General features: G+C 50.0%; 1 protein-coding gene across 20 annotated transcripts in view; it reads left to right on the forward strand.

Annotated features, from left to right (window-relative positions):
* Positions 1–12,331, forward strand: part of CACNA1A (calcium voltage-gated channel subunit alpha1 A) — a 293,742-nt gene that overhangs the window by 240,042 nt on the left and 41,369 nt on the right. For 10 of the 20 annotated variants that reach the window (XM_037727562.1, XM_037727559.1, XM_037727549.1 and 7 more), the window contains exons 26-31: positions 2,133–2,234; positions 3,877–4,037; positions 5,803–5,940; positions 7,181–7,382; positions 9,577–9,741; positions 11,206–11,316. In XM_037727562.1, the coding sequence (XP_037583490.1) occupies positions 2,133–2,234; positions 3,877–4,037; positions 5,803–5,940; positions 7,181–7,382; positions 9,577–9,741; positions 11,206–11,316 (879 nt within the window). The remainder of the gene's footprint in view (positions 1–2,132; positions 2,235–3,876; positions 4,038–5,802; positions 5,941–7,180; positions 7,383–9,576; positions 9,742–11,205; positions 11,317–12,331) is intronic. The other 10 variants (XM_037727553.1, XM_037727556.1, XM_037727561.1 and 7 more) reach the window with 1 other exon arrangement.

The following is a 12,331-nucleotide window of genomic DNA, read 5'->3' on the forward strand; positions in this document are numbered from 1 at the left end:
ACATTTTTTTTTTTTTAATTAGCCGGGCATGGTGGCAGGTGCCTGTAATCCCAGCTACTCAGGAGACTGAGGCAGAGAATTGCTTGAACCCAGGAGCTGGAGGTTGAAGTGAGCTGAGATTGCACCACTGCATTCCAGCCTTGGCAAGAGTGAGACTCCATCTCCAAAAAAAAGAAAAAGGAGAAAGAAACAAACATTAACTCCGAAACGGCACATAGGACATAGGAGCTGGTAGGAGCCAGAGGCAGGCAGTCAGGGAAGACTGTCTGAGGGAGCAACAAGAAATTTGGACTTTGGGGACCAGGTAGTTCTGTGACTAGGGAAGCGGAGGAAGGGCATTTCTAGCAGCAGGAATAGTATATGCAGAAACGGACAGAGGCAAAAGAATTGTGGCTGGGGCTGGAGATACGTAGCCATAATGGGAACGGAAGATGAAGGTAAGTTGGGCTAGGTTTCAAAGAGCCTCAAATGCCATGCCCAGAAGTTTGCACCTGCTCTTCTAAGAATTCAGGTGCTCCAGATGAATTCTGAGCAGGAGACAGAGTGACAAGGTCACTGTGCATGAGCGATGGAGGAAGGGCCGGGTGCGGTAGCTCATGCCTATAATCCCAGCACTTTGGGAGGCCGAGGTGGGTGGATCGCAAAGTCAGGCGATCGAGACCATCCTGGCCAACATGATGAAACCTAAAAATACAAAAAATTAGCCTGGTGTGGTGGCACATGCCTGTAGTCCCAGCTATTCGGCAGGCTGGCACAGGAGAACTGCTTGAACCCAGGAGGCAGAGGTTACAGTGAGCCAAGATCGTGCCACCGCACTCCAGCCTGAACGGCAGAGTGAGACTCCATCTCAAACAAAAAAAAGATGGAGAGAGACAGGGAATGTGGAGACAGTTGGGAGATGGGTGACAGGGGTCTGACCTGATGGCAGCCAGGAACGGACAGGTGGCGGGACATCCAGGAAGGTGACCCACTGGGGATGGGGGATAGAAGGCAAGGAGTTGAGCATGATGTCGAACATGACCCTCAGGAGGGTTCTGGTTTGAGCAACTGGATGGGTGATGAGTGCCATGAACCACAAGCTATTCATGGTCCCACCCAGTACCCTCCTCTTGGGGGACCTGAGTCATGGTCGGCCAAGGGTGTCATGGCATCTCTGGGGTCTGCATTGCTAAGCTCAGTTCCAACAGGTCTTGGACTGAATTCTGCACGGTCCTCTCTGCCAGAGATGGGCTCAGAGCCCCGTGGAACAATGCAGCAGAGACCGTGGCAGCAGCCACGTCAGCATCTAAAAGGAGTAGACCATGTTATTTTCTCTCCTGCAGGCTCGGAATACGGTGGGGGAGGGGAGATTTGGTATAAGGGCCACTTTAAGATCTTCCAGAATCCCATTGGAAGGGGGAGGAAGTCTCATTTTTTAAGAGCCCACGATACCACGTTTAAAAAGAATACACAGGAGCCACTGAACTGCTGGACCAAGGGCTTTTTTGAAAATGGGTGTGACCAGGCGTAGAGGCTCACGCCTGTCAGCCCAACACTTTGGGAGGGCGAGGTGGGCAGATTGCTCAAGCTCAGGAGTTTGAGACCAGCCTGAGCAACAATGCAAAACCCCGTCTCTAACAAAAATACAAAAATTAGCCAAGTGCGGCAGCACGTGCCTGTAGTCCCAGCTACTTGGGAGGCTGAGGTGGGAGGATGGATTTAGCCCAGGAGGCGGAGGTTGCAGTGAGCTGAGATCGTGCCACTGCACTCCAGCCTTGGTGACAGAGCCAGACCTTGCTTCAAAAAAAGAAAAAAGCTGGGAAGAAAACGGGGGGAATCAGCCAACCCCCTAGAGCCCCCTTGTACTGGGTCTCAGGGCCACCCCCGTAACTGATCAGGCCCAGCCAGATGACAAAGGGCCCTCAGCCAACCCCAGGACCAGAAACACAAAAAACCACCTACTTACTGGCTCTCGAGCCCGAGCTTAACAGGTGAAACGGACCTCTCTTCACCAGGAAGGGCAGGGCTGTGCCAAGCTCACCCCAGACTTCTAGGCCTGGGAGGGTAGGGGCCTGTGGACCTGTGGGCTGCCCCCTGCCCAGCCTCACCTCTGCTTCCTCTCTTCCCTTCTCCCCACCCTAACATTCTTCCACAGTGGCAATAGCAAAGGAAAAGATATCAACACGATTAAATCCCTCCGAGTCCTCCGGGTGCTACGACCTCTGAAAACCATCAAGCGGTTGCCAAAACTCAAGGTGAGACTGGAATATAGTGGGGTGGGGGGACTGTCCGGGCTATGTACAGTTGAGCAAGTTGCACACTGCTCAAGGACACCGTATTAAAGGAGGTGCTGATGACATCCTAGCCATCGTATATGGATATTTGTATTATTACAACTTCCCAGCAGATGGCAGTAAAGTCAGTTGACATAAAATAATCTGTGTATTATGGCAGCTTTTCTTTAGATGAAATGGCTTAGGGTTAAGATCCTTTTTCCTAATTCACATGAAGGCATCATACGGATTTAAAAGGGTATAACTGTGATCTGTGAAGCAAGAACTACATTTCTTGTTCCATATAACTTTTGACTTTTTCTGTTGTAGGCTCTAATATCTCCCATTCCAAAATAGCATGAACCAGCATTTCCCGAAAGCCTGTCATTCAAAATAAATACAGGAAATAAAACCAGTCATTAGAGCACCCACTTTCCATGTATGCTTCACCTGAGGGCCCCCAGAATTATCTCTTATGTAATGTGTTTCTTTAAATCAAGTCACACCTATAATCCCTGCATTTTGGAAGACCAAGGCAAGAGTATTACTTGAGCCTAGGAGCATGAGACCAGCCTGGGCAACATAGTTAGACTCTGTCTCTACTAAAAATTAAAGACGGAAAAAAGACACTGTTGTGGAAATCTAACCAAATACGACTGCCTGCCCAAGGCTTTGAACTCTAACACCTGCTCTTTCTTGGTTAAAAAGGGAAAGCGTTGGCCCGGCACAGTGGCTCACGCCTGTAATCCCAGCACTTGGGGAGGCCAAGGCAGGTGGTTCACGAAGTCAAGAGATTGAGACCATCCTAACCAACATGGTGAAACCCCGTCTCTACTAAAAAATACAAACGTTAGTTGGGTGCGGTGGTGTGCACCTACAGTCCCAGCTACTCAGGAGGCTGAGGCAGGAGAATCACTTGAACCTGGGAGGTGGGGATTACAGTGAGCTGAGATCGTGCCACTGCATTCCAGCCTGGCAACAGAGTGAGACTCTGTCTCAAAAACAAAAATAAATAAATAAAAATAAAAAAAGATAGAGACTATCCTAGCCAGCATGGTGAAACTACCTCTCTACTAAAAATGCAAAAATCAGCTGGACGCGGTTACACCTGCCTGTGATCCCGCTACTTGGGAGGCTGAGGCAGAAGGATCCCTTGAACCAGGGAGTCAGGTTGCAGCAAGCCGAGATCAAGGTCGCACCGCTGCACTCCAGCCTGGTGACAGAGTGAGACTGTCTCAAAAAAAAAAAAAGGAAATGTCAGCAGTGATAGGTGTTAACATGGTAGTAACTAAGCAGAAATTTCTCCTTGACTCAAAAGGATTTAGAGAGTTGGAAAGGAAGTAACTTTGTTACCTGGTTTTTCTGTGCTGGGCTCCTGTATCGCCTAAAAGCATCTCTAGTATCCCATTTGGGAGTTGTAGATTGTAGAAGACGGGGATTGAATCCAACTCCTCCAACACTTACCTCTCAAAGCTACCTGGGTGGCCTTGTCCCTGTGAGCTGACTTACGACCTTGCCCATGAAGTGGGAATGATAGTGGCAGTATTTTGGTATTATGGGCCACTGGAGGCAGAAGGTCAGGCAGGTCCCCAGCCCCTCATGCTCTGTCAACCCCACCCTACAGGCTGTATTTGACTGTGTGGTGAACTCCCTTAAGAACGTCTTCAACATCCTCATCGTGTACATGCTGTTCATGTTCATCTTCGCCGTGGTGGCTGTGCAGCTTTTCAAGGGGAAGTTCTTCCACTGCACTGACGAGTCCAAGGAGTTTGAGAAAGATTGTCGGTGGGTCTCAACTTTCCGGTGCATTCCCATTGGGACTGGCAGGTGGGCAGTGGGGAGGTGGCTAGAGGCATCGGCCACTTGGGCTCAGAGACTGGAGAAGTGCTGAGCCTTGGGAGTGACCAAGCTTGGTTCTTGGGTAGAAAGAAAACCAGTTTTAGAATTCGAGTCACCGCCCATAGCCACAGGATGAGTCATAAGCAAGTGGCTTGACCTTTCAGTCACCGCCTTTGTCATGTGAGGGATATTAATACACATCCACAGTTCCTTACTTGAAACCTTTACAGGCAGGTGTGTTTCAAAGTGGAGAATATTTTGAGATTTTAGAAATGTTGGACTGTGTACATCCCACATCGGTACATGACACCCTCAGCTGGGTCTAAGGCAGCCTTATAAGCAAACACAATATTTCTGCTATAAAATGTGTAACTAGTATGCCGGGTGCGGTGGCTCATACCTGTAATCCCAGCACTTTGGGAGGCCAAGGCAAGCAGATCACGAGGTCAGGAGTTCAAGACCAGCCTGGCTGACATAGTGAAACCCTGTCTCTACTAAAAATACAAAAATTAGCTAGGCGTGGTGGTGTGTGCCTGTAATCCCACCTACTCAGGAGGATGAGGCAGGAGAATTGCTTGAACCAAGACCCAGGAGGCAGAGGTTGCAGTGAGCCAAGATCTCACCACTGCACTCCAGGCTGGGCTACAGAAGGAGACTCCATCTCAAAAAAAGTGTAGCTATTTACATTAAATGGGGTAAATAACAAGTATGAAGAGCTTCATGTCCAATCAGATCAGGTTTCATTGCCAAATAAGTTAGGTAAGAGACCTGGTGCAGCGACTTAGACCTGTAATGCCAACACTTTGGGAGGCTGAGGTGGGAGGATCACTTAAGGCCAGGAGTTGGAGGCCAGCTCGGGCAACATAATGAGACCTCATCCCTACAAAAAAAATGTTTAAAAGTTAAAAAAAAAATACAAAACGAAAATTTTTAGAAAACTAAAAATTTTAAAAATATAGAAAAAGAAAAAAAAGAAGCTAGCGGGGCATGGTACCACACACCTGTAGTCTCAGCTACGCGGGAGGCTGAGGCAGGAGGATTGTTTAAACACAGGCATTCAAGACCACAATACATGATGACATACCACTGCATTCCAGCCTGTGTGACAGAGTGAGACCCTGCCTCTCAAAAATATATACATATATACGCATTATGTGTGTGTATATATGTATACATGTATATACGTAGTGATGTCACCAGTGTAAAGTGGTATTTTGCAACAGATGGCAGCCTGTTATCTTAATGGCTATTTATTAAAATTAGGGGGGGTGCCAGATGTCTGGGTAGGACTCTGGTAGTAGCCATTGTTTCCTTCCTTGAAAGGGAGCAGCAGCCTGTAAATGTCCCCTGTGTCCCTTTGCCTCCTCCTAAACTCCCCCTGCCCCACCCCCCACAAGACCGAGGCACTCACCGTGAGGACTAGAGGTTATCACGTTGGAAGAGAAAGCTGGACCCTGGGTCTGCTCTCCCACCGTGAGCAGGGTTGTGGGATCGTCCATGGATATATCGCAAAGTAGATGCACACGCAGTCCCCCGTGAAGCACAGGGAGCCGCGGTGGCGGGATGGGGAGTCGCCGCTTCCCAGGCCAAGAGAGGCAGCATAGGCTGGTGGAGCCCTCTTCTTTTCCCTCCTCCTGTCTGTGATGACCAAAGACAAGTGCAAGAGAGCCCGTCTTGCCCATTTACTGACAGTCCCCACTCTCTTTGGCAGAGGCAAATACCTCCTCTATGAGAAGAATGAGGTGAAGGCACGAGATCGGGAGTGGAAGAAGTACGAATTCCACTACGACAACGTGCTCTGGGCCCTGCTGACCCTCTTCACTGTGTCCACGGGAGAAGGCTGGCCGCAGTAAGCTGGAAGTCTACCCAGGAGCCTCAGGGAGCAGAAGGAGAACAGGCCTGAGAGTTTAGCAATAAGAAAAGTCTTGGAGGCCGGGCGTGGTGGCTCACGCCTGTAATTCCAGCACTTTGGGAGGCCGAGGTGGGTGGATCACCTGAGGTCAGGAGTTCAAGACCAGCCTGGCCAACATGGTGAAACCCCATTTCTACTAAAAATACAAAAATTAATTGGGCATGGTGGCGGATGCCTGTAATCCCAACTACTCGGAGGCTGAGGCAGGAGAAGCACTTGAACCAGGAGGCGGAGGTTGCAGTGAGCCAAGATCGCGCCACTGCACTCCAGCCTGGGAGACAGAGTGAGACTCTGTCTCAAAAAAAAAAAAAAAAAAAAAAAGAAAAAAGAAAAAGGTCTTGGAGGCTGGGCGTGGTGGCTCAGGTCTGTAATCCCAGCACTGTAGGAAGTCAAGGCAGGTGTATCACTTGAGGCCAGGAGTTTGAGACCAACCTGGCCATCACGGCAAAACTTCATCTCTACTAAAAATACAAAAAGAAAAATAAAAATAGCCAGGCGTGGTAGAACACATTGTGGTCCCCGCTACTGGGGAGGCTGAGGCGCGAGAATCACTTGAACCCAGGAGGCAGAGGTTGTAGTAAGCCGAGATCACACCATTGCACTCCAGCCTGGTCAACAAGAGCAAAACTTTGTCTTAAAAAAATAAAAATAAAAATTAAGAAATAACTGACAGCCGTGGTGGCTTACACCTGTAATCCCAGCACTTTGGGAGGCCAAAGAGGGCAGATCACCTGAGGTCAGGAAGTCAAGCCAGCCTGGCCAACATGGTGAACCCCCATCTCTACTCAAAATACAAAAATTAGCTGGGCGTGGTGGCAGGTGTCTGTAGTGCCAGCTACCCGGGAGACTGAGGCAGGAGAATCGCGTGAACCCAGGAGCCAGAGGTCATAGTGAGCCGAGATCCTGCCACTGCACTCCAGCCTGGGCAACAAGAGTGAAACACCATCTCAAAAAAAATAAATAAATGAAAGTAAAAATAATTTAAAAATTAAAATTAAGAAATGACTGACATTGTTGCCAACCTTTCAAAAACAGTGACTACTTATATTTCTTTTTCATCTCCCTCTGTTCCTTTTCCGCATCTTACTTCTACCCTCTCTCCGCCTTCCTCATCACCCCTTGGGTCCGTGTCTGTCTCCTTCCTGCCCCTTCCCTCTCCCTCCCCCATTCCTTGCAGGGTCCTCAAGCACTCAGTGGATGCCACCTTTGAGAACCAGGGCCCCAGCCCCGGGTACCGCATGGAGATGTCCATTTTCTACGTCGTCTACTTTGTGGTGTTCCCCTTCTTCTTTGTCAATATCTTTGTGGCCTTGATCATCATCACCTTCCAGGAGCAAGGGGACAAGATGATGGAGGAATACAGCCTGGAGAAAAATGAGGTGCCACTTCCAATTCCATCTGTCCTTTAAAAACTGGGGACACAAACGCACACGTACACAGCACCCAGGAACCAGTTTCTAGGGGTACCTGGGGGAGGCAACAGAAGCATCCTCCAAATAGAACCCAGCCTTCAGGGCAGCCCTTCATGGAGTTTCTAGAGGAAACACATCATATAGTGTATGTATCAGTCAGTTTAGACTAGGTTATGCTGCAGTAATAAGCAACCCCAGATTTCATTGCCAGATATCCACAAAGGGGCTTATTTTTTGCACACACTGCATGTCGAGATCAGTTGCGTCTCTCCTGTGCATCATCTTTATTCTGGCTCCCAGGCTGAGAGCAGCCTCCCTCTGAGATGCTCCAGATGAAAAAAAGAGTGTGTCAGCCGGGTACAGTGGCTCATGCCTGTAATCCCAGCACTTTGGGAGGCCGAGGCGGGTGGATCATGAGGTCAGGAGTTTGAGACCATCCTGACCAACATGGTGAAATCCCATCTCTACAAAAATTACAAAATTTAGCCAGGTGTGATGGCGGGTGCCTGTAATCCCAGCTACTCAGGAGGCTGAGGCAGGAGAATTATTTGAACCCGGGAGGCAGAGGTTGCAGTGAGCCAAGATCACGCCATTGCACTCCAGTCTGGGCGACAGAGTGAGACTCCACCTCAGAAAAGAAAAACAGAAGATGTCAAACCGGGGTTCAGCCCTTCAGGCTTGTGCTCAAAAATTACACATGTCACTTCTGCCCACATTTCATCAGCCAAAACAAGTCAAACACCCATTCTGACATCAGTGGAGTGGGGAAATACAGTCTCCCCCAGGGAAGGGTGGTGAATATTTATGAATGAAAAGCCAAGCCAGGTGTGGTGGCTCACACCTATAATCCCAACATTTTGGGAAGCTGAGGCAGGAGGATTGTTTGAGCTCAGGAGTTTGAGACCAGCCTGGCCAGCATAGCAAGACCCCATCTCTACTGAAAACCACAAAAATTAGCCAGGCATGATGGTGCACACCTTTAGTCCCAGCAACTTGGCAGGCCGAATTGGGAGGATGCTTGAACTTGGAAGTTCGGGGCTGCAGTGAGCTGTCACGTCACTGCATTCCAGCCTGAGCAACGGAGCAAGACCCTGTCTCAAAACAAAAGGAAAGAAAATCCAGTCCCCAGTCTACCAGAGAGTGTAGACATGACTCTTTGCCTCTCTGGCATCATCCAAGCTAATTAGAGGACCTAGAATATGTCCTCTGCTCCCTTGGCCCTTAAGACTTAACCAGTATTCCTCCCTCTCTCTCCCTCGAAGACAAGGAGAAGCAGCAGCAAAGTGTTCCGTAAGAAAGAATGGGCCAGGAGCAGTGGCTCATGCCTGTAATTTAACACTTTAGGAGGCCAAGGCAGGAGGATCACTTGAGCCCAAGAGTTCAAGACCAGCCTGAGCAACATAATGAGACTCCCCCTCTCTACCATTAAAAAAAACTTTTTTAATGGTAGAGAGGGGGAATCTCATTACGGGTGTGGTGGTGCATGCCTGTAGTCCCAGCTACTCAGGCGGCCGAGGCAGGAGGATCACTCAAACTCAGGAGGTCAAGTCTGCAATGAGCTGTGATTGTATCACTGTGCTCCAGCCTGGGTGGCAAAGCAAGCCCCTGTCCAAAAAAAAAAAAAAACAAGAAAAAAAGAAGGAAGAAAGGGAGGGAAGACAGGAAGGAAGGGAGGGAGGGAAAAAGGGAGGGGAGGAAAGAAGGAAGGAGGGAGGGGAGGAGAAAGGAAAAGGAAGGAAAGAGAAGAAAGGAGAAAGGAAGGAAGGAAGGAAGGAAAAGTGAAAAGGAAGGGAAGGGAAGGTTAGGCTTCAACCCGACTTGGCACACTTGGTAGCTGTGTCACCTGAGGCAAGTGGTTTAACTTCTCTTGGCCTCTATTTTCCTCATCTGCAAAATGGGGCTATTGATAGTACCCACTTCCCATGTGTGCATTAGCCATGCAATAATGGGGAAATGTCAGTGCACGTTTTGGCAAGTGGTGACATCTCAAGCAGCCATAGCTGTCAGGATAAGAAAGTGATGATGAGAAGGAGAAGGGAGCCCAGGAATCCTGGCTGGGGGCAAGAGAGGCAGGGACCCGTGCTGAGTTAGACAGAGGGTGCGCTGTGCAGCCGCCTTCTCCCTGCTTCTGCCACTCACACCACTGACCTCTCTCCCGCAGAGGGCCTGCATCGATTTCGCCATCAGCGCCAAGCCGCTGACCCGACACATGCCGCAAAACAGGCAAAGCTTCCAGTACCGCATGTGGCAGTTCGTGGTGTCTCCGCCTTTCGAGTACACGATCATGGCCATGATCGCCCTCAACACCATCGTGCTTATGATGAAGGTAAGCGCCCACACCAGCCCCCGGCACCGCTTCACCCCCAGCTCGTTCCTGCCCCTACCGTGGTAAAACAAAACCCTCGGCAGTTTCCCAGACAGGCCACATTCTGGGTCGCCTCTGAGATTTTGTTCCAGCTGTTCCCTCTACCTGACACGCTCTTTCCACCACTCTCCCTGGCCGGCTGCTGCCTCCCAGCTGTACCTGCAGACCTCTTCCTCCAGAAAGCCTTCCCTGACCACCCAAGACTGCTTGAGGCACTCGTCTCCGCAGGCAGCCTATCTTTATGTCACCTGCCACAAAAATCAGCGTCAGGTTGTACGGCAGTGTCCCCCACCCACTTGTGAGGACCTCACCCCTGAATTCCTAGAGTCCAACAAGGATCTGGCTCGGACGGAACAAGAAGCTCTCTATAAATGTTTGATTAGTGAGATGAGGGAGGAGGGGTAGGTGAGGACCCTAAAAGCTCCAGGGCCAGGGAGCTGCTTCTAAATAAAAAAACTCTGGGCCAGATACGGTGGCTCACGCCTTTAATCCCAGCACTTTGGGAGGCTGACGCAGGTGGATCACGAGGTCAAGAGATTGAGACCATCCTGGCCAACATGGTGAAACCCTGTCTCTACTAAAAATACAAAAATTAGCCAGGTGTGGTGGCACGTACCTGTAGTCCCAGCTACTTGGGAGGCTGAGGCAGGAGAATCAACTGAACCCAGGAGGCAGAAGTCTCAGTGAGCCGAGATCACACCACTGCACTCCAGCCTGGGCAACAGAGTGAGACTCTATCTCCAAAAAAAAAGGAAAAGAAAAGAGGCCGAGTGTGGGGACTCACGCCTGTAATCCCAGCACTTTGTGTGGCCAAGGTGGGCAGATCACATGAGGTCAGGAGTTCAAGACCAGCCTGGCCAACATGATGAAACCCTGTCTGTACTAAAAATGCAAAAATTAGCCGTGCATGGTGGTGCATGCCTGTAATCCCAGCTACTTGGGAGGCTGAGGCAGGAGAATCACTTGAACCCGGGAGGCAGATGTTGCAGGGAACTAAGATTGTGCTGTTGCACGCCAGCCTAGACGACAGGAGGGAAACTCCATCTCAAAAAAAAAAAAAAAAAGAAAAGAAAAAAGTATTATTATTCAACCAGGCACAATGGCATATGCCAATAGTCCCAACTGCTCAGGAGGCTAAGATAGGAGGATTGTGAGTTTGAGCTCAGCCTGGGCAAAATAGCAAGACCCCGCCTACCAAAAAAAAAGGTGGGTGGTGGGGGGGTTTTGTTTTTTGGATGTGAAAAGAAGAGCCTAGTCCGGTGGAGAGCTGGGCTTGCCTGAACCGTGCCTGCCACCAGCGAGGCTGCTCCGCCTTTACCTGGGGCCGGGGTGTTGCCTTGAGAAGCACAGGCCTGAAGCTGCCTTTCCACTCCCCATTTCCCACCCCTGCTCACTGACCCTGCCACCGTTGCTTCTTTCCCCTAGTTCTACGGGGCTTCTGTTGCTTATGAAAACGCCCTGAGGGTGTTCAACATCGTCTTCACCTCCCTCTTCTCTCTGGAATGTGTGCTGAAAGTCATGGCTTTTGGAATTCTGGTAAGTACCGAGTTGGGGCTACAGCTGTGGGCTGGGGAGCCACCCAGGGGGAGGAACAGGTGCTGGATGATGGTCCCCCCATGTGGCCTCAAGACCCCCAAGCTCAAGGGTGGCTTCAGCATCCTCCCAGTGGCCACAGATCTGACTTAGGCATTCTTGTGTTTGCAGGGATTCCCAGGGAGACCCAATACATGAGTGTTACTGTATGCCAGGTGCTTCTGTGTTCAGTTTCTCAAAATGATGGGAATTATAATGGCTGGGAGGCATTAGCACCATTTCAGAGATAAGAAAACTGAAATCAGGCTGGGCACAGTGGCTCATGCCTGTAATCCTAGCACTTTGGGAGGCCAAGCCAGGAGGATTGCTTGAAGCTAGGAGTTCTCAACCAGCCTGGGAAGCAAAGACCCTGTCCCTACAAAAAAAAAAAAAAATTAGCCAGGAATGGTGATTCATGCCTGTAGTCCCAGCTACTCGGGAGGATGAGGTGGGAAGGTATTTTGAGCCCAGCAGGTGGAGGTTGCAGTGAGCTGTGATCATGCCACTGCACCCCAGCCTGGGCAACAGCAAGACTCCGTCTTTAAACAACAATCTAAGAGGCTGGGCACGGTGGCTCACACCTGTAATCCCAGTACTTTGGGAGGCAGAGGCGAGCGAATCGCTTGAGCCCAGGAGTTCAAGACCACCTGGCCAACATGACAAAACCCCATCTCTACTAAAAATACAAAAAAATAAGCCATCATGGTGGTGGGTCCCTGTAATCCCAGCTACTCAGGAGGCTGAGGCACAAGATTTGCTTGAGCCCAGGAAGTGGAGGTTGCAATGAGCTGAGGTCCTGCCATTGCACTTCAGCCTGGGCAACAGAACAAGTCTTACCAAAAAAAAAAAAAATTAGGCGAGCACAGTGGTTCACACCTATAGTCCCAGCACTTTGGGAGGCTGAGGCAGGTGGATCACCTGAGGTCAGGAGTTCGAGACCAGCCTGGCCAACATGGTGAAACACTGTCTCTACTAAAAA

This window comes from Cebus imitator, unplaced genomic scaffold, assembly GCF_001604975.1.
Source record: "Cebus imitator isolate Cc_AM_T3 unplaced genomic scaffold, Cebus_imitator-1.0 Scaffold234, whole genome shotgun sequence".
Lineage (NCBI taxonomy): Eukaryota > Metazoa > Chordata > Mammalia > Primates > Cebidae > Cebus > Cebus imitator.